At 42.2% G+C, this 21,352-nt stretch overlaps 1 protein-coding gene across 1 annotated transcript in view; it reads right to left on the reverse strand.

Moving 5' to 3' along the window:
• Nucleotides 1-15,703: 15,703 nt before the first annotated feature.
• Nucleotides 15,704-21,352, reverse strand: part of Trpa1 (transient receptor potential cation channel subfamily A member 1) — a 45,180-nt gene continuing 39,531 nt past the window's right edge. The window contains exons 25-27 of the mRNA XM_048420357.3: nt 19,143-19,253; nt 17,492-17,589; nt 15,704-16,831 (exon numbers count right to left, since the gene is read on the reverse strand). Of these exons, the coding sequence (XP_048276314.3) occupies nt 16,633-16,831; nt 17,492-17,589; nt 19,143-19,253 (408 nt within the window). The 3' untranslated portion in view covers nt 15,704-16,632. The remainder of the gene's footprint in view (nt 16,832-17,491; nt 17,590-19,142; nt 19,254-21,352) is intronic.

Here is a 21,352-nt window from a genome sequence, read left to right on the forward strand (position 1 = left end):
GGGAGGTGAGTTTTGATACTGAATGTGTAACTTCCCGTCAATAGCATTAAGTGGTGTGGTGCTTGTTCCTGTCAAGGCCAGGCCAGGAAACTGAGTCACAGCCTGTCAGTCTTATGAGGACTCAGGGCTTCCTATTTCTTTAACACACCTCTCAGGAATTCTTCTGTAAGAGGAGGTGCGATAAGGTTTTCCATAGCTTATTTTGAGTTTCACATGGGCAAACTTTATGTAACCATCTCAGCAAAACGTCTCAAATGCTGTAGTAGCACAATCCAGTTTCTATATTGAAGGAGAAAGGATATTTTAGAAAAGAAACACAGGGGAAGGACTGGAACTTTTTGAGTGAAATTGGGGACAAATGAGTACTCAAGTGCTTTGGTGAAATGTGTATGTGGGGTGTAGCAATCGCCAGTCTTTGGCTTCCTCTGCTCGTCCACCTTCTGACTCCCCCACCTGCAGGGTCAGCGGCTCCAAAGAGCAATTCATAACATTACAGCTCATATTGTGGTTGCCGTTCCAGAACTGACATGAAACTAAATCAGTCTTGAGTGCCGTAGGATAACACAGCTACCTTCCCAGTTTACCGAGCCCTCCAAGACGCCTCATAAATCTCAGAAAGGTAGCCTTCCACCCCTGCCTGCCAGTTTTCTCCGCTCACAAAAGGACATTGAGCTGGAAACAATGAAGTCCTCTTTAAGACTGAGTTTTATGCCAGGGAGGAAAAGACGTGCGTGGAAGCCACGTTCTTAAATTGCCTACTCGAACCCTGGTGCAAGCACTTTGCAAGTCGGCATTAAACGAACCCTCAACTTACTGCACCTTCCAAGTTACTGGGGCCACAGGGCACGAAAACATGCATGAAAAGTTTAGTAGCTGTACCCACAAAGTCCTTTATTGTTTCTCAAGAGCAGAAGGTGAGCTTCAGGTAAAAATCTAGGCCACTAATGAGCACGTGTCCTCTACAAGCAGGCATCGCTTCCATTTCCAAGAGCACACAAGGCTCACTGGAGAAGGCTGCCACAGTGTGGCTGAGAGAGCATCTGTCACAGATGCTAACACTGAATTATATCCAAAGATAACCCATGGCTTCCATTATTTTAAAACTGAATCTTAAAGTCTACATTAGCTCCACACCAAATCTTAGGGCACAAGGTCAGTCATTGAGTGACTTGATGCCCATGTTGTGTTTGTATTTTATAGATATCACTACTTAGTTTTCCAAAAACTTCTCTGAGTGAGCTATTGTAACTCCTTGTTAGTCTGGTGTGTTGTTCAACTTGCCTGCTCATGATGCCCACTTCATCCAGTATCTGTCAAATGTCAGTCCAGATTTACTACACAGGGATGCCTTAGACATTAAACTTTAGCCAGTAGGGGCTGGGAGTGTAAATCTGGGACAGAACATGTATTAATCACGTATAAACCTCTGGACTGAATCCCCACCAAAAAACAAAACTAACAAACACAAACTTTAAAAGAAGCGTTGGAGTCAGTCAAGGCTGAGTCACAAAGTGGCCCTTCATATTGGGCTGAGTCTCTTCCAATCAGTCGGAAGGTCTCAGGGGCAAGTCTGAGATAGCTCATGAGAAAGGAACTCTGTCTGTGCTGCCTGTGGACTTGAACTGTCACACAGTCCTTCTCTGACTCTGTCGCCTGATAGGGGAGTTCAGTCAATCATATTCTGTCCCCGGGGCGTGTTGCCCTAAGGCAAAAATTTACCTATAAACCTGGCGGGTGCGCTTCCGCCCTCTTATGGCCCCTGCGTTCCCGGACGGACGTTGGGACTCTGGTGTAAGTTTTCCTTCTGTTTATTAAGGCTGTATCTTTTGTATTAAGCTAGTCTGGCTGATTTTTAATTCTCGATCGACCACGCCGGCTACAGTCGCCTGCAGGTCAGCTCTCTGAATTTCAGATTTGTCAAAGTCCTCAACTGCACGTTCTGATTCCTGAACATAATTTCACTCTCCATGCCTGGACCTCGTCTGCATTTCCTCCTCTAGCTCCTGTTTTTCTGGAGAACCCCAATACACCCTCATGATAACCAATAACATAAAGGTTCTCTGGTGCAAACTACTGTGCCATGGCCTTCAGCTCACTGATGTAGGCAGAGCAGGGGCTACCTTTGCCATCGGTACCCCACCCCTTATTAAGCTGGAGCCCTCCCTGCCTGAGGCCTACAGACATGTGAGAGCCATGTGAAGAGCTGAGCTGTTTAATCCTCTCCTCGGTTTTGTCCCCAAGCTTCTTGCAGCCGCCCAGCGTGGGGGAAACTGATTTGCTCAGGCTGAATGTGACCACCAGGGTGCTATTCCTCTCAGTCTAAACAGAGCCTCACACACACTTCATCGATCATACCTCCACACCGAACGGCCCCCTTAATGCCGGCCCACAAATATTGGCTGTCCCAGGCAGCTCCGAGCTATCAGCCACGTTTCCTGATCTCCTCTGATTAGATACATAAACAGCTTCAGTAAAACAGATCCCGAGCTTTACTGCTAAAAATACAAGATAAGGCTTCCATAAAGATTCATCAATGGCAGAGGTGCTGTCTAAATTAGGCCGGCACTCTCAGTCACGCTTGCTTTCTTTTCTCCACGTTGGAAGAAGGGTCAATGCAAACATCTGTGATATATAATCAATGTGTCCAATCCACTCCTAAAGGATCTTGGGAAGAAGGAAAGGTCAAAATCATCTAGAGGTTCACAAAGTGCTCTTGCATTTGTGGCCCGGTTCAGATAGGTATTGCTTATAGCTACCTCATCATTTTGACTCTGGTAAACAGTGTCACTCTGTCGAAGCTGAGAGCAAGGAAGAGGAGGACGGATGCCTGTGCAGTGCAAAAAAATAATAACAGAGGAGCACGCAGAATCTTCCTGGCCAGCGAAGTAGGGGCTGCTCCCTTCCTTCCGCGGAAGGGTCCCGAGGTGATCAGGGGTAACGGCCTGGACTGTGCTGATAGTCTGGGGACCGGAAATGCTTTCTGAAGCTGTTTCACTTAGTTTGTCGGATGCTACTAGTGTTTCTTGGATCACATGCTTTGCTGGTTTTGCTGAGTGCTGTTTGCTCTGTGTGTGGTGGTCACATAGCTAAAGCACTGGCAAGCTGTATTGAAGAGTTCATTTGGAGCGATTAGTTCACTTTTTCAGGCTTCCAAAAAGATATGCAAACCTGGCAGTGGTGCCGCACTTCGCGAATGCCAGCACTCAGGAGGCAGAAGCAGGGAGAACTCTGTGAGTTCGAGGCCAGCCTGGTCTACCGAACGAGTTCCAGGACAGTCTCCGAAGCTACAGAGAAACTTTGTCAAAAAAAAAAAATAAAAAATAAAATAAAAAAAAAGACAAATACACGTGGCTATTTCTTTAGATTGGATAGCTTTCATTTTTTTCACATGCTAGTGGTTTCTAGTAGCAGACTGATGGAAACGAGCATGCTGGTCCCATGGAGGCATATGAGTGCAGCGGACATCTGGGACTATTGGTCATCTGGTAAAAAACAGACACACCCTGAATTTGGAGTCGTCAACCCAGAATGCCAAAATGTCCCAGTCGCTCTGGTCTGAAGGACTCCCAAGCACTTTATGGGGATCAACTTGAGCTTTTATTTCCCCAAGTCACTCCCAATGACAGTTTCCCCCACAAAAGGCTTGGAACAGAGGTACAGGGCCAGTGTTTGACAGCTCCTCTCCTAAAGAAAGACAAATTCTGGAAGAATCCAGGCATCAGGAGCCCTAGAGAGAAGCCTTTTGCTCAAATTGGCTTCCTTGACATGACATTGTCATATGGAACCATAGGCCCAATAAGCATGGGACGCTCTTAAGGTTTTTAGTCTGCATACCCAGGAGCTCAGTGTTTTATTTGAAGTTCACATAACAGAGATTCCCACAGTTCCCAAGGAGAGGAATTTGGTATTGCAAATTTACACTCACGGTCTCAAGTTTAACGGTAAGTTATTTCCTCCATTCTGCCTAATTCCCAAGCACACGATGCTGAGATAAACAGACCCACCGGCGGACCGTCTAGAGTGCCGAGGTATTCACCCAGAGATCTCTGTGTGCAGTCTCCAGCCAGCATGAACCGCCTTCCAGTGCATTTCGTGATTGTAATTTCCTGTTTACTCAAGGTAAAAGCGCTGCTACCTCAGACTGCAATCCGGCTTAAGCTGTTTGCATCCACAGGAACTAAAGCTCCAGGAACCCTCTGCTTTAAACAAGAATTGTTTATCCTAACTCCCTCGGGTTGACCTTGCCAGTTTCCTTCATTACCTTTGCGCTCTTTTGCTCTATTTACATACTTCTCCCAACACCAGATCCTATGACCAGAGCTGCTGGCATTGCCTCTCCTCGGCACACCGCTGCACCCTCTCCTCTCCTGCCACATTGTGCACTGACTCCCATTTTCTACCATCTGCTGTCTTTGGGTTACCCAGCAATGGTAATAGCTGAAATAAACATGCAACTGACAAGGTCTGAATTTATAAAATAAATAAGGCAATTCTACGTATCCTTAAGTGTATCATCTATGACTCATGTCCCTGGGTCTAAGTTTAGTCAAACTGAAATGAAATGTCAGTTTCCTAGCATTTTAGCAATTTAACCAGTGGGACTGAGCCTTGTAGTAACTTCATAACCCCCCAGCACCGCAATCCCCTCTCCCACTGGGTCCAAAGAGTGGCCTGTATTTGTATTACAAGGCCTTTTAGAATGTACCTAGGAGTAATGAAGCCTTCTGTCGTCAAAGCAACTACCCAAGAAATGCTCAGTTTTCATTTCTGACTAATCTTGCTATTTTTGATGTAATGTTGAGTAATCTTTCTCTTTTCAAGTGTCAGAGTGGTCAGGCCTTCAGAAATGCAAAGTAAGGAGTTAGTTTAAGAAGGCAGAGAGGAGACTTTGCCCTGGCCTGGGGGAGATGTTGATGTGGGCAGCTCCCACACATTCTGAGAGTGTCTTGAAATCTTACTAGATATATGAGTAAGTTCTTGCACGGTTGCCGGAGATAAATGGGTCAGATTGGGTGGAAAGTCTGGAGAACAATTAACTGATGGCCCTTCACAGTTTCTCTTTCTGTGACCTCATTTTAACCCTTGTAGGCCATCACACATTTGCCTCGAGTCCTGAAAGTTGTCCCTTCTCTACTCCAGTTGCACCAACTCTGGGGCTGTTGGCATCATTGTTGAATATTCCCTATTTCCATAGGTTGCCTCATATTCTGTTGGATATTAGCATCCGGCTTCATAGATGCAAGTAAGGTTCCCTCATCCCTTTGTCACAGTCAAGTGGCCTCCACTTTTTGTTCCCCACTGGGCAGCACTGCTTTCAAATATACTTCTGAAGTCATAAAGGCCGAAGTACAGGACAAGCATCAGAACCACATGTCGGATCATATGCTTCTATGGGTCACATGTGGGTAGTACACAAGGGAGCCAGACACTTTCATTTTATAAAGTTGTCTCCCAAGAAGACCTCTATGCACTAATGAAACAACAAACACAAGAATAAGCCTGGATATAGATTATTAGATTAAAAAATTGATCATCAACAAGGATACTGTATACTAGGGAACTCTTCCTCCTCTTCTTCCTCCTCCTCTTTCTCCTTTTCCTTTGTAGGTAAGTCTCTAGGCCAGGCTGACTATATAACTATCTAACTGAATTTCTTACCCTCCTGCCTCCACCTCTTAAGTAGTAGGATGATGTACTTAGCACAGTGATGGTGGTCGAACCAAGGAGCTTATGCATCCTTGACATGCATTCTATCAACGAAGCTACATTGCTGGCCCTTGCGTATTGTTTCTTTGGATTCCCTTGTTCTGTATTCCATCACAGTCGGGTGAATTACAGCCCACTCTTTTGTCTGAGTGTTGTGAAGCTGTAAAGTTATTATACCGCGCCTTCAAGTCCTTCAAAGGCCTCATTTATAGATAGAGCTATGCTCACAGGAAGCTAACCTAAGCTAGACTAGCTCTATATAGAATGTGACATTTAAACATAGGAGGGATCTGGGCGCAGCATACAGAATTTGTAAAAAAACTAATAAAATATTGCATTTTTTAAAAAAAATGAGGAAAATTTTGGCTATCTGGTGCTATCTTCCTAAGACTTTGCAGATGAAATTGACAGTCTTTGTTAACTGACATATATTTGTTAGTTGTTTCTGCTGTCTGAGGTTGTTTTGGTTCATAGCTTATGACCAGCCAGCTCTGTTGCTTTAGGGCTGCAGCAGGTAGAATATCTGAGAAATGCTTGGCAGATGAGACTGTTCATCTCCTGGTGGTTAGGACACAAAAAGGAGAGACAGAAGGGAGCCTGGGGCCTAGACTTCCCCTTTAAGAACATAGCTGCTATGACCCAATTTGTTCCCAGTAGACCTCACCTTTTGTAGGTTCCAAATCTCTTGATAGAACTACAGAATGGAACCGAACTTCCATCACTTGGCCGTTCAGGGACATTCAAAATTCAAACTACAGCAATAGACATCTACTAGAAAAATTCTAGAAATGGTCTTGTTATGTAAAAGAAAAAATATAAATGTCACTATCATAGTCATATTTGAGGCTCCAAGAGACAGTAGGTCTGGTCTGGACTAGCCTTGAAGACACTAGACAATAGACAAAAGAATGTAAAAATAGAAAGAATGGATCAGCTAGCATTGTTATCTTTGTCCAGAGCAAGGACATTTTATGTGCATCTGTGATGCCATCAGTGATGCGCCACACTCATTTCCAAATAATTATTATCAGTCACTGCCATCTAGTGTTAGCCAGATGAATCGATTTTTCTAAATTATCTCAGCAGTTTTCCAGACCTGCACGTCTGGTTTAAAATGGAATATATGAACCATCTCTCTAGCATGTTGAATGTTGTGTTATGATGTTTATACCCTGAAAATACATGTTTATGCCAAACCAGGCACAATTTGTAGCTCAGTCTTTTTGTGTTCCACGGGCTGTCATCACTGGCTCATGACCTTTGCCTTCAGACACCGGAGTCATAGGACCAAATGTGTGAGCTGTTGGACAGAAAGTTTATAATTCACAGACAAATTAAAGACATAATTAAGAGAGGTACTTCTCTGTTTTTTGTAAGGGAGATTAAATAATGTGAGAAGCACCTGCTGCGGAAGTACCAGACCCTGTGTTCAGCTCTCCAAACCCACGTGAATCTACAGCAGTTTGCATGTGTAATCCCAGTATGTCTATAACAAGATGGGAGGCAAATAGAGACTCCCTTCAAGCTACTAACCAGTGACCCTGGTATACACAGCACATCAGGACAAGAAGGGACTGATACCGAAGGTTATCCTCTGACATCCACGTTCACGTGCACACACACACACACACACACACACACACACACACACCACACACACACCACAGTGGCAGGCGACAGACAGAGGCAGAGCGATGCAGAGAGGCAGAATTTTAAAAGCCACATATTTGAACTTCAAATCTGCATAAGTAACACCCAATACTGTCTCTTAAGTCTTCTTTAACTGTAGTAAACTGTTCATCTCAAAAACAAAAAGAAATGAGCACTGTTTCAAACTTTTCTAGTGACTGAATTGCTCATGTGCCATTACAGCTATCTTAGTGAACTCATTGGACAAAAAATATCAGCACAATATTAAATCAAAATTACCCAGAAAAGAAAAGCATTTACTCCTAATAATATAAGTAATCTGCTCTTGTAAAACAGTATTCTGAGCTCTATCTGACTTTGTCTTGAGCAATTGTATAATAACTTCATAGACATGAAACTAGGACACATTAAAACTCAATATCATGTTGTATAAAAGATGAAAAGTAATTATCACCATACTTGTGGATTTGGAGTGTTGGAGATTGAATCTAATTCCACTTTCTGGGTGTAGGGGGAGAAAACAAATCCATCACTTAATGGAAGACCATTTTCTATTGTTAACAGCATTAATGGGTAAGGACAAGCTCTTGTTTTGTTCAGCTGACCTGCTCACACTGCCTCCACGTTCTCACCTCCTAGAAACCAGAGTTATGCTTCCTAAAGACAACACTTCCATCCACAATGGTGTGCGCGTTCCTTCTGCCTGAAACTCCTGTTAAAACTGCATTTCCATTGCAACAAGGAAGAGGTGGAGTCTTAAAGAGGAGATTAGATCATGGGGTCTCACGCCTTCCAAGTGAGATAATTGTTGCTGTAAAAGGATGTGTTTGGTACCTTCTCGCCTTCAGTCTCTCCATGCCATGATGGAGTCGGCAGAACCTTGTCAAATGTTGGCACCTTGGCAACAGACTTCCAATTAGAGTCCCAGGAACATCATTCTGTCTATTAGTATGTATCCTGCCCTGGTGTTATTACAGCAGCAAGAATGGATGAAAACATTGTCCAACTTTTCATTCATATAGCAGGGTTCTCCAGAGAAATACGCCCAAGGGGCCATGCGTAGGTCCATAGAACAAGTCATAGCATAGCATGAGGTATTGGCTCATGTCACTGTGGAGACTGAAAGCTGCCCAGACCTGCTCGCTGTGGAGGCCTGACAGAACTAGGGAAGTGGTTCTTCTAGACTCAAAGACCTGGAAACGAGGACACTGATGATGCATGCTGTGGTTTGAGCCTGAAGCTCCAAGTGCTGCGGGGGGGGTGGGGGGTGGGGGGGACACTGTTGATTGGCAGGATAAATGAATGTTTCAGCTCAAGCAGAGCCACCCACCCTTGTCCCACCCTCCTGTCCTAGTCAGGCCTTCGGTAGACTAGGTAATAGATGCCTGTTCACCATGAAATGGTGATCTTTACTAGTCATCTCACTGAAATGCTGGACTGCTCTGGAAACACCTCTGTGCAGCTTCGTTTGTGGTGATGGAATTGGAATTTAGAATATAGGAAGTACTTTGCCTCTGAAATACAACCTTGCCATCCCCCTGTAGCTTTGGGGAGTCCTTTGTTAAGTAAGCGTGCACCGGGAAGCCTGAGCTCGCAAGGAAGAGGGACAGAATTGACGAGTCAAATGTGCACCATTGCTCGTGTCTGAGAACAGCCCGGTTTTGGGTTTTGCCCTCTTTGCCAGATTCAGGATCCGGCACTGTCACTGGGAAACCTCCCTATGAGAGCCTGTCTTAGAGTGCAGTATGCATGTATTTCTGTGCGTGGATGACCAGAAGATCTTGATAAATTGCAGAGTCTACTTCTGCAGCTCAAAATGAGGTCTGAAGTTTTGCATGTCTGCCAAGCCCAAAGGACATGCTGCCCTTGCTAGGGCTCCACACAGCTGGAATTGCAAAGTAGAAGAACATACTGGAGATATGAAGGAATATTTGCTACCAGGGAACCATGATGATACCATGGACACTTCTTCTTCATCCTTGGGGTCAATAATTTAAACAAGTGTGCCCTTGAGTTGGAGATGATGGAGGGAGGTGGGAAGCCATTTGAAGAGTGGCTTACAGTGAAATGGTGACAAGGTCACATTTAAATAGTTAAGAAGGGCAGACCTCATGAAACTGGACTCTTCTGGAGCAGTGGTTCTCAACCTTCCGAATGTTTAGACCCGTTTAATACAGCTCCTCATGCTGTGGTGACCGCCAACCACAGAATTATGTTCACTGTTAACTTCATAACTGTAATCTTGCTGCCGTGATGAACCATAAGGTGCAGGATATCTGGTATGGGACCCTGTAAAGGGTTGTTTCATTACAAAGGGGTCCTGAGCCACGGGTTGCGAACCACTGGTCTAGCCACTCGCTTAGCTCACAAAGGACTCAGGAATGGTGTCACAGCCCTTCATGGCCATTTGAGCCAAGGTGGCTTCACTTTGGGAACTAAAACTCAGGCAAGGAGTCCAGGTGAAGTTTTGGTTCTCACTTACTATTTTTTTCTCTCTCCATGTACAAGCACAAATTCCATGGGTTCTGACAAAAAAATAAATCTTCTCTTTAGTCATTCTAAATGGGATCAAGTGATAAAAATTGAAAGAACAAAATGTGGACAGAGATAAAAATAGATGAAGACACGCCAGGTGAGGGGGTGACATTTAGCTAGGAAACACAGTCATCTATTGATCCGAGCCATAAGCCCCCCTATCTCATAGATGTCCTCTTCCTGGCCAGGCCCTGGTCTAGTTTTGGGACTTCATTTGAACATCTGTATCAGTCTAGCAGCTGGCATCCTCTGCTGACTGCCTCATCTTAGCAGACTCTCCTCGTTGCTTGGCAACCATGTTTTAATAACCTTTGCGGGTGGAATGGTGTGTAGGCATAGAGGATGGGTCAGATACTACAGGCGTGATAATGTTTTTTTGTTTTTCTACATATGGTTCATCTCCACCAGCACCGTATTTTGTTAGTTTACTTATAAGGCTGATAGCATGATTTCTTTGTCAGCAAAACACCCTTTAGTGTAAGTAGTAATTTAAACTTTCTTTAGAGCCTTTGCATTAGACTCCTTTTGCTAGTTCTGCTATCTTCACTTCCTTGTTTATATATCTTTAATAGCTTAAGTCAGAGTCTGGAAACCACTTCGTAATGCAAATGGAGACTATTTTGTCTTTTATTTTTGCATTTTTTTAAAATTTTGTCAGAAATGACTTTAGTTTATCCAGTACTGATTATGTTTAAGGACTTCTGTGGGTCCTAGTTTATTTAGTAATTTTAGTTATTTCATAGTGTGTGTTTATATGTATTTTAGTATGAACCATTTTTTCCTTTTATTTGGTATTTCCTTTTATTTTCTTTTCTTTTTCCATTTTTTGGTATAAATTGTATTCTTGATTATCTAAAAATTTTAAGGCATTCCTTTATATTTATTTGTGTTTTTAACTTTGCTTCCAGTAGAATTAATGTTTTTCTAAGAAAAGCAGGTGTCCACCCCTTGTAACTGAAATGTAAACAGACTGGCTGAATAGTTGTCAGTGATCAATCTAGCAGATACAGTCTCAGAGCAGGAAGAGTATTGGCTTAGTCTTTGGGCGGTGAGTTTCAGTGGTGCTAACTTGTGAATGAGTTGTTCACTATGTGGTTATAGACCACATTTAACTCTAACTGTATTTCTGGCCTGGCAGGCACCTACACACGTGTACCCAGATGCATGTGAGCACACACATGCAATGAAGATGTTTTAGGCTGCAGTGGTCCAACACGACACAATGAAGAGTCATCCGTCATGAAACTACACGGTGAAGTGAACTGAAAGCCCCGTGGAGTTGGAAACAAATCCTCTGTCACTGGACTCTGATGCCGTTGGGTAGCAGGTGTCATGTGTACATGTGATCAGGAAGTTCTTCAGTTCCTGATTTTCTCAAATCCCAAAGACATTTCAGATCTTGAAGCAGAGTTTGGTAGAGAACTGGGCATCTGGTCCTAAGTTCCAGTTGTCACTGCATATTCTGACTAAGTGGTTTTATAAATATTTCTTAGTACTTGGATCGTTTAAAAATTATTTTCTTATCACAGTCGATGGCTCATTGTTTTGGAAGAATGCAACAATGTCTAAACTGCATTTTAAAATAGCATTGTGCCTAAAAGTATCATTTCAAGTAAGTCTGTGGCTTAAATGCATTTGACAAAGAACCTGGGAGAGTGCTTATAAGCACTGATGACATTTATACCTAGTTCTCAAATTCTGTGTTTTCTCTTCATTTTCTTCTCTTTTACTCACATACTCCATTTTAACCTTCTTAGGAATCATCTTCCCTTGGAATCAGGTGACTAAGAGTCTATTAGAGTCACAGTAAGAGAAGCGACTTGCCTGTTTGAGTTTGTACAATTTACAGCGTGTCATTTGTGGACCGATGAGGTAGTGATGGCACGTTGAGTACGTGAATCAAAGTATGCTTGTGAAATCTGGAGCCAAGCTGGAGAACGTTGTAAAATATAACACCATCACTAAAGTTTTGAGATAGATTTGCATGGTTTTTATTTTCCTTTGTCTAGAAAAATAATCTTTAAATAAATGCATAATTTTCAGATCTTTGTAACTAATATATTTTCCATACTAGCTAGGATTTGTTGAGTGCTACGTGTCAAATCACTATTTCAAATATTGTATTGCTATTAACTCATTTGATCTTTAGGGTATCTCTGTGAGACATGTGATGTTACTTAATCTAACAGCCAGCTACAGCATAGAAGGCGCTAGGCAGTCGCCAAAAAGGCAAGCCTCTACTTCTGCTGTCATTGCATGCATGTCTGGTGTCCCCCAACCTTCTAATACCAACAATTACAATGTTTCCTTCCCTGCTTGAGTCCACTCAATAACCTAAGCAGGAAGCCATTGGTGGAACAATGTCCCTTTCTCTTGTTTGTTTTTTAGAATAGAAAGTAGGTGCCTGACTGAACACAAAATCTGGAAAGGTGTGACTGTGTCCCTGTCTCAGTTATGTGACTGCAGGTCTAGCATTCAACCTGGAGGGATCACGAGTTTTTTCATAAAACAGAAGCAGTCATCAGCACCTACATATAGTTTTGAGAATCTCAAGAGATAAGACTTGGGTTTTAACAGTGTCTGATTCACATGTTACCATTATTTAACCTGATCGTATCAAAATGTCTAAGATAGTTTAAAGCGCTCAATGATGTTAGGCTGTGGTCAGTGCTCAGCAATGTCTGTTCATTTGCATCTGGGGTAAAAATAAGTCTAAAATGTTGAGAGGTTTTATTTTAATGAAATATTTTCACGATATGTGTGATTTATATTATATCCTAGATAATGGGCTCTAGGGGTATATGGGAGTTTCAGTTTATAGCAATATGATAAGTAACTTTAAGGAAAGTTAAAGAGTAATTGACAGGATGCAAGACTTTCAAAGCTTTATGTCTATTTTTATCTACTGCACCACTTTTCTTAAATTAGCATTTATTTAACTAGGTAGCCTGTGTACACATTGTCTAATCTTGCCAATTCCTCAAGGAATGCAAGTTATTGTCATCAATGTAGAGATGAGAAAAATCAGTTACTGAACTAATAGGAACCAAAGTCCACAGACACACACACTGTTCTATTCTGAAGTACGAACTCTTTCTAGTGTTCATTCTGACCATAGTTAAAATTCCGACATGTGTGTGTGTGTGTGTATATGTGTAGGTATATACATATATATATATATATACATACATATATATATACTTTTAAACATGTTATAAGATATATATATATGTTTTATATGTAACCCAGATTGATATATATATATCAATATCTATATCTATCTATCTATCTATCTATCTATCTATCTATCTATCTATCTATCTATATCACCCAGATTGAAGCAGTGAGAGGGAAAAGGAGGCATGGCCATGTGGCTCTCATGACACTTGCACTCCTCAGGAAGATGTTTATTGTTGAACAGGACAGGGACATAGTACAAGGGCACAGCCACTTTTTTATATTTATTTATTATGTATACAATATTCTGTCTGTGTGTATGTCTGCAGGCCAGAAGAGGGCACCAGACCTCACTACAGATGGTTGTGAGCCACCATGTGGTTGCCAGAAATTGAACTCAGGACCTTTGGAAGAGCAGACAATGCTCTTATCCACTGAGCCATCTCTCCAGTCCACCACAAGCCACTTTTGAGACAGTTTCCTTACCTTCATTTTCTGTACTTGTCATTTTCACTGATTTTAGTTGATTAGTGTTTGTGCTTGTTGAGCATCAATTATGTACAAAGTGTTGTTCTAGAAACCACACAAAGTATGAAAAAAGTGAAGAAAGAAATGTGTCCTAGATTGTGTCACCTAAGACTGAAGTGAGCCATGAACAAATCTCTGTCGTGCCTGGTTAAGGGTAGGAGACAGGTAACGGTCACCATCATGGGCAGAAGTAGGAGAGACCAGGAACGTAATTCAGAGGGATTTCTATGTGAAGGCACCACAGAAAGCAAATTCTGAAAGAGTTGGAGGGGGAGTGGTCTTCACAGAAGACAGTAGAGGAGGGAGATGAGGAATCACAAACATTTTGAACCAAGAGTGAGTCCCTACCAGAAGTGGCTAAAGCAGATAAGGAAGGCTATGTTACTGCTGTGGAGGAGAGAGACTCTATGATCTCTGCTCTTTAGTTAGTAATACTGGGGAAGGACTCGGGACTTCAGAGATAGCATGAAAGCATTTTACTAGGGAGATATTACTTTAGTGTGGCTGTAAAACCTTAGAGCTTTTCCTTAGGAAGAATGCCTCAACAGACATTGATGCTTCTCAATTTCAGAAGTAGGGGCCTGAGAGAATGTTGGAATCTTTGATGGAAAGTCAACATTAGAGCAGTCGAGATCTGTTCTAAATCCAACAAGGGATAGTGGAGAAGGACGAAGGACAGAGATGAGAACAAGGAAAGAGAAATCTTGATTGAGGGAGTCATTATAGGGTTAGCAAGAAACCTGGTTCTAAAGAAATTTCAAGGAACTCACAAGGATGATACCAGCTAAGACCCTAAGCAATATAGGAGAGGGGCCAGCTCTTGACTGATGAATATCTTAAAAATCACCATAGAACCTTCACCCAGCAACTGTTGGAAACAAAGGCAGAGAACCATATTGGAGCACTGGACTGAGCTCCCAAAGTCCAGTTGAAGAGTGGGAGGAGTGAGAATATGAGTAAAGAGGTCAAGACCATGACGCCAACACTCAAGAAAACAGTTTACCTGAGCTAACGAACTCCAGCCAGATTGAGAAGGAACAAGCATAGAACCAAACTAGTCCCTCTGAATGTGGTTGACAGTTGCATGACTGGGGCAAACTGAGGGGCCACAGGCAATGACACCAGGATTTATCTCTACTGCATGTACTGGCTTTTGGGGAACCTATTCTCTCTGGGTGGATAACTTGCTCAGCCTAGATATAGTATGGAGGGCCTTAGACCTTCCCCAAAGCAATGTGCCTTACCCTCTCTGAGGATTGGGTAGGGGTGGGGTGGGAGGGTATGTAGAGGAAATAGGAGGAGGGGAGGGAGTGAGAACTAGGGTTGGTATGTATAATGAAGAAAGATAGTTTGTTTTCCTTTAAAAAAAATAAATAAAATGGGGGAACCCTCGAAACAACACTATCCACATAAAACATAAAAACATGCATAGCCAAAGTCACGCTCATGGAGTAAATGTCTTCTGAAGTTGGTGAGAGAATAAACATGAGAAGCACCATACGAAGTTTGGTGCTGATGTAGGAGGATCTTCTTTCTATGTGTTACTTTCATTGGTCAAATAAAGAGACTGCTTTGGCTTTTTGATAGGACAGCAGCTTAGATAGGCAGAGTAGACAGAACAGAATTCTGGGAGAAAGAAAGCAAAGTCAGGCAGATGTCATGGCTCTCCTCTCTGAGATGGACATGGTTAAAGTCATGCCAGTAAGCCACAGTCAAGTGACGATACAGATTATTAGAAATGGGTTAATTAAGATGTGAGAGTTAGCCAAGAGGAGGTTAGATAGAATGAGCCAGGCAGTGTTTACATGAATACAGTTTCCATGTAATTATTCCAGGGATTAGCCAGGCAGCCAGGAGCAGCCCGCTGCTCCTTTTACAACAGGTACTAGGGTATGTGAATTCACACCTTTGTATTACACATGGAAAGAATAAAGGTGTGGATCTGACGAAGGACACTTGCAATTTTCATAAAGCTAAATGCAATAAAAATTCGCATTGCTGTCCCTGAGGGATGATGGTATAGTCTTTATCCTTTATTAAGACCATTGGTATGTAAGTCACTTTCTGTTTCTATGATACAATACCATGACCATAACCAAGCATGATCTGAGGGAAAACAATTTATTTTTGCTTACAGTTCCAGAGGAAGAGCCAATAATGGGGAAGAGATCATGGTAACAGGAACAGGAATCTGACTGGTCACATTTCCACTCACACCCAGAATGTAGAGAGCAAGCAAAGTTGAATAACTTCCCTAAACAGACTCATCAACCGGGGCCTGAGGGTTCAAACATATGAACCTATGGGCAACATTTCTCATTTAAACCAACACAATTGACAACCAACACAATTGACTGACTAAGCAGAGGGGGAACACACAGCTACTGTCACATTCACCTGTATCATTTATCGATTAGGACTTTAGTTAAGTGTCTCAAAGTGATGCTAATGGGAAGAAGATGAAGAGCAGGACTATTGGGACAGAGATTACAGTGTCCCACCCCAGGTTCTAACACACAAAGGCTTTACATGGTAGAAGATTAAATCTTATACTTGTAACTATAGACATCTCACGTTATATAGTTATGCTGTATTGCCATATATATAAATGATAGTGACATGATTACATTGTATCAATAAATATTGAGTAGGAATCTAATATTGACATTTGTGTCCTGGCTTAATAGTTTCATTTATTCCTGCCCTTCATAATGCGTATTCTAACGACTTTGCTTTCAAATGAGTCAAACTCAGTCAGAAGAAATTACCCTTCATTAGTTCAACTTGAACAGGTCAGAAAGGATGTTCCCAATACAGAATGGTTGATAGAAAGTATGAGCATATAGAGACATAATTTGCAGGAACTACAATTTCCCATGCAATGGCATCTGCCGAACTCCTGTTTCTTTGCTCTTCTAAACTGAAATTCACAGAAGTAAGTCAAGCAGTCCCCACTCCCATTAGGCATCCCACTAAAGGCCCAGGTGAATAACACTTAGAACTAATATATTTATAATATTTAATATCTAATAATATTTAGCGTGGTTTGCTCTTAACTGCATTTAACACAAAATTCCATTTGCTGTTCATTTGTTCTAGCCGCTCCTTTTTGAACTTGTCCTGGAAAGAGCAATGGTTATCTTCGTCCTCTGTCTCTGAGATGATTTCCATCTTCTGGATGATGAGTTTGATGAGTTCGTGCTGCTTTTCCAAGAGAGAAGTGAGGTCCTTCAGCCTGTAAGAGCACACATGTGTCATGAGCTTATTTTCAATCCCCCCACCCCCGTTTAGTCCCTGACTGCAGCAAGGACTAGGGACTAGAAATGTTCTATACAAGTACCTGTGTTCGGCCTGTAGCCTCACAGTTGCCAGCACATTCCTGAAGCTGGAGTGAGTTTCCCTAAGTTCCTGTCTTCTTTGTGGCTAGCTGTTGTTTCTAGCTATTGTTTCCAGTTACAGATAAGAAGCATTCATAGAAAGGTAAAACCGCCTTCCTGTGGACATAACTACTAAATAGTTGATTGGGAACCTAAACTCAGGGCAATTGTAGAGCCCTCTTGCATAACCCCTGTCCAATAGGTAGCCATTCAAGGGATCCTCCCAGTCTTTATATACTTCTTTTATATAAACCGAGATGGCTCATGAAGAATACCGTTTATGATAATTAACCCAGTAGTAAGGAAATCAGCATCTAATTCTCATCTATTTATTCCTTGGAGGGCAAACTGGCTGGTGAATTGTCACAAGTAAATTCAGTCCTACAAAATATCTCTTGATTTTCACTGCATGAGCAATGTCCCTCAATAAAGCCTAATTTCATATACAAAATAAATACCAGTATCATAACATAACTGAATCTGATTTCTCATACGAAGGTAGATGGAGAAATACAAACCTGTATTTCTGCTTCAATATTTCTATTTCCAAACACATGTCAGTGTTTGGTGCTTCTTGCCGTGTTTCTTGTGTACAAAGAAAGTAATGAAAGAATCGCTGTGGGTAAAACATGGTAGTTACTAAAGGTGAATTAAATTGAGAACTATTTCATGAGCATGCACAAAAGTTCAGGCCCCAAGTCAGGCTCAGCAAAACAAATTTTCTTAGGCTACCATTATGGCCTCATAACTGGGAAACCATCAGGCCAAAAGCTACAGTATTCATAAGAGAAAGATTTTAAAGTGAACGATGTGGAAGGCATAAGTGGAAGAAGGAATAGGGGCTGCTAAAAAAGGGCTTTATTGTACCATTTCACAACTACTCACGAAAAGTGCCCATTCTGCACTATGTGCAGTACTCTTCCATATACAAGGTGTTTATTCTTTGAAAATGCTCTGCCTCATTAGTCATCACAACTCAACTACTGAACAGTATTTCACATATAGATGTTTTAACTTTAATAATTTTTAACTAAAACTTAAAAAGAGGCTTTTTTCCTGGTACCAGGGACGGAACACAGGGCTTTGCACACGATGAGGAAGTTCTTTAACCTAGAGCGGTACCCCAGCTTAATCCTTTATATCATAGTTGACTAGAGAAAGTCGAGAGTGGATGTGAAGTGGCCAGGAATGAGATAATTCTAGGGGTCCAGGACACAGAGGAACTCAAGTGAACTCTGTATAGAAACAGAGCGGCCCAGAGGAGAAGAAGCGGTAAGGGGATGCTGTATAACCAGGATGGCTGACCCACCAAGGCTGATAAATTGCATGGACATGAATTGCAGAAATGAAACTTGGGAACCTTTTCACTGTGGGGAGGAGAGGGTGAAACACGGTGAACATGAAGTTTGGCTTTGAGTGTGCTAAATTTAAAGAGGCTTTAAGACAGACAGTGGAGACAAAAGGTAGTCCATTGGACGTGGGAACCTGGGCCTTCAAAGTAAGCTCTCAGTCAGAGAGACAAGTCACTGGAGATTCCAGGTGGGGATGGTGATTGAAACCATGTACAAGGTTAGGGGACAGCGTGGAGTCAAAATAAAGCCTAAACTGGTGTGCCGAGATTATCATTTTATGACTACACAAGGTTGAATCCACCTAAAGAACAAAGGAAGAAGAGTCAAAAGATGTGAGCAGTCTGGGCATGGAAGAGTTAGGATCTGGAACTTGTGACTTTTAGTATGGCTCTTCCCTCCTACAGTGCATTGACCTGGCTTGGCCTTTAATTGATTTTCATGTCTTCTAAAATAGATACTCTCATGCACATTTTTTATTTTGCATTCTGTATTTGCACTTAGATACGCACATCTGGACATTAATATACACATAAATGTATGTGGCAAGTGATTAGGAAAAGCAGATGAAGAACGCCTACCCTGCTAGACAGCTACTAAAAGGGTACAGCAGGCCCAATTGTCTGCCTGAGCTCACAGGGATGTGATGCTGTGTATGATCAGACATTTCCCTCCCAACATCCTGGTACTTTCATTGTTCATGTACTGGCAAAAACAGGCAGAGTAGATTCGAAACCTCCTCGGGTGTATAGAAGAGGCCAGCACAATGAATGGATGCCATATAGCATCTCTTGGTATGCTTTTCCTTGGGAGTACTTACTAACATCCTGCCATGCCGAGGTCTGTTTGGATACACGACGGTGAACTGCTGATCTACTTTACGTAGGAACCACAGGGGCAGCTTTTTCTCCAAGTTGGTATGAAGTTCCACCTAAAATGCACATTGGGTTTATTGACAGACCTGTTAATTAATAACTAAAACAATCACCTCAAGAGCAAAATAAAAACAAATTCATGTGTCCTGATTCATACACAGTGACTGAGCTGGCCAGGTTTCCTTCACCCGCCACCTTCCATAGCGCAGTCACCTAGCTCTCCCTCCCTCGCCTCACCCTCCGTGAGGCCAGAAAGCAATCTCCCAGCAAAGTGGAAGAAATGGTTGAAGAGCTTAATGTGAGCAAGTGTGTGGTTAGTGTTCAGGGGCTGTAATCCACATTGGAGATACAAGGGGGATGGCAGAGCCTGCACTCTTAGGAGGTTACAGTGCCAAGAGTTCAGCCCTGCTGGGAAGTGCGAATGGTATGAAATGCCTGGGACAGGAGAGGAAGGGTCGCTTAGCTGGGGAGATACAAAGTGAGAAGACAAACACAGTTAAAGGCACAAAACAAAAGGAAAACAAAATGCAAGCTCCTTCTGTGGGTTTTTGTTTCTATATTAGGAGATACAGAGAGTTTCACTCATGACATATACTGAACATAGCTTCTTTTCAGAGGCACAGAATTCTTCTCTTAAATGTTTCTGTTTTGAGCATGTATTTTGTTTAATTCTCATGCTATTTATTAACTTTTTGGCAGTATTGGGGATCCAACCCAGGCCCTTACACATGCTCAGCAAAGAGCTCACATAGTCTTACATGGAGCCCTCTGTCTTTCACATTTCCTGTATTCCAGCCCTTGGTGTCTCTTTGGAAATGGTGATTGTGACAACCGCATAGTGGTACTCACATTCTAATCTAAGTTCGCACTGCTTTTCAATACCTAGGATTTCAATGACTTTTAGAAATAGTCAATTATAAAGACATTCCTGAGCAGAGAGCCTCAAATGAAGTGTGCCCCAAGGAGGACGCACTCACTATGTGGCTTACCCTTTATTATTGTGATGGACACCATCCTTTACAGACTGAAAAGTCCTTTCTGTTTCAAAACATCTATACTGTGCTTTGCCTACAATTCTGATTTAATCTTTGTTTTGATTTTTATAATTTGCTGAGGATCAAGCCCACTGTCTTTAAATGCTAGCCAGAGCCTTTACCATGGAGACATGCCTCTAGGCCCTCATTATCCACAGGCTGTCAGCTTCAGTACCCATTCCTCTAGACAGTGCACACACGCTGGCAGGAGAGAAGCTCCTTTAAAGAGGAACACTGTCTCTCCCCAGGCCTCTTTGGCTATGAGACTGTTCCAACAATGGAGTTAGCTTCCATTTCGAGGAAAGGAAAAGGATGGAGCCCTGATGCCAGCCAGGACAGCAGCATGTATGATAGCAAGATATTTAACTTGGCTTTCACCACCTGTAAGACCAGTTTGCAGGACAGCGTGGAGCCAAGACAGAAATAAGTCAATGGTGGATGGGATCACACCCTTGACCATGAGTACTTAGTTATATGTGTTTGGGAGCTAATTATAATATAACTTTTAAGTTTCTAGTTGCATATATTCAACTGATAATTAAGTATTCCTGAAGCATCCATGGTGCCATTCACAGATGAAATTTAAAGGCAATGACACTAGGAACATTAAAAGAAAAAACTACCTCAAGATTTAGTAGCCAAAGACCCTTCCACAAGTCTTTTGACTCTGAAGAACTTTATATTAAAATGCCTAACAAAATAATACAGAGAACTTAAATGAACAAAGCTTCATAAATCTAGTTAGAACTTCAACATAACACATGTGAATGGACTGTGTGGTCACATGGCATACTAGCAGGAGAACCCCTGAGCTGAACATTTGGACTGCAGTAGGAAAGGATTCCTCATATTGGATTCTAGTGGCACTCAGGCCTATCAGCCCAGCACTCAGGAGGCTGGGTCAATAGGCTTATAAATTCAAGGTCAAAGTCAGTGACAAGGAGAATTCAAGATCATCCTGATGGAATACTCACACCTACACATACACACCTTCACATTCACACATACCCACCTACACACAAACATACATACACACATACATACAGCCACACATGCACACTGCACACCTTCACTTGTGTACACATAATACACCATACCTACACCTACTCACACACCTACAC

The sequence above is a fragment of the Myodes glareolus genome, chromosome 16, assembly GCF_982192425.1.
Source record: "Myodes glareolus chromosome 16, mMyoGla1.1, whole genome shotgun sequence".
Lineage (NCBI taxonomy): Eukaryota > Metazoa > Chordata > Mammalia > Rodentia > Cricetidae > Myodes > Myodes glareolus.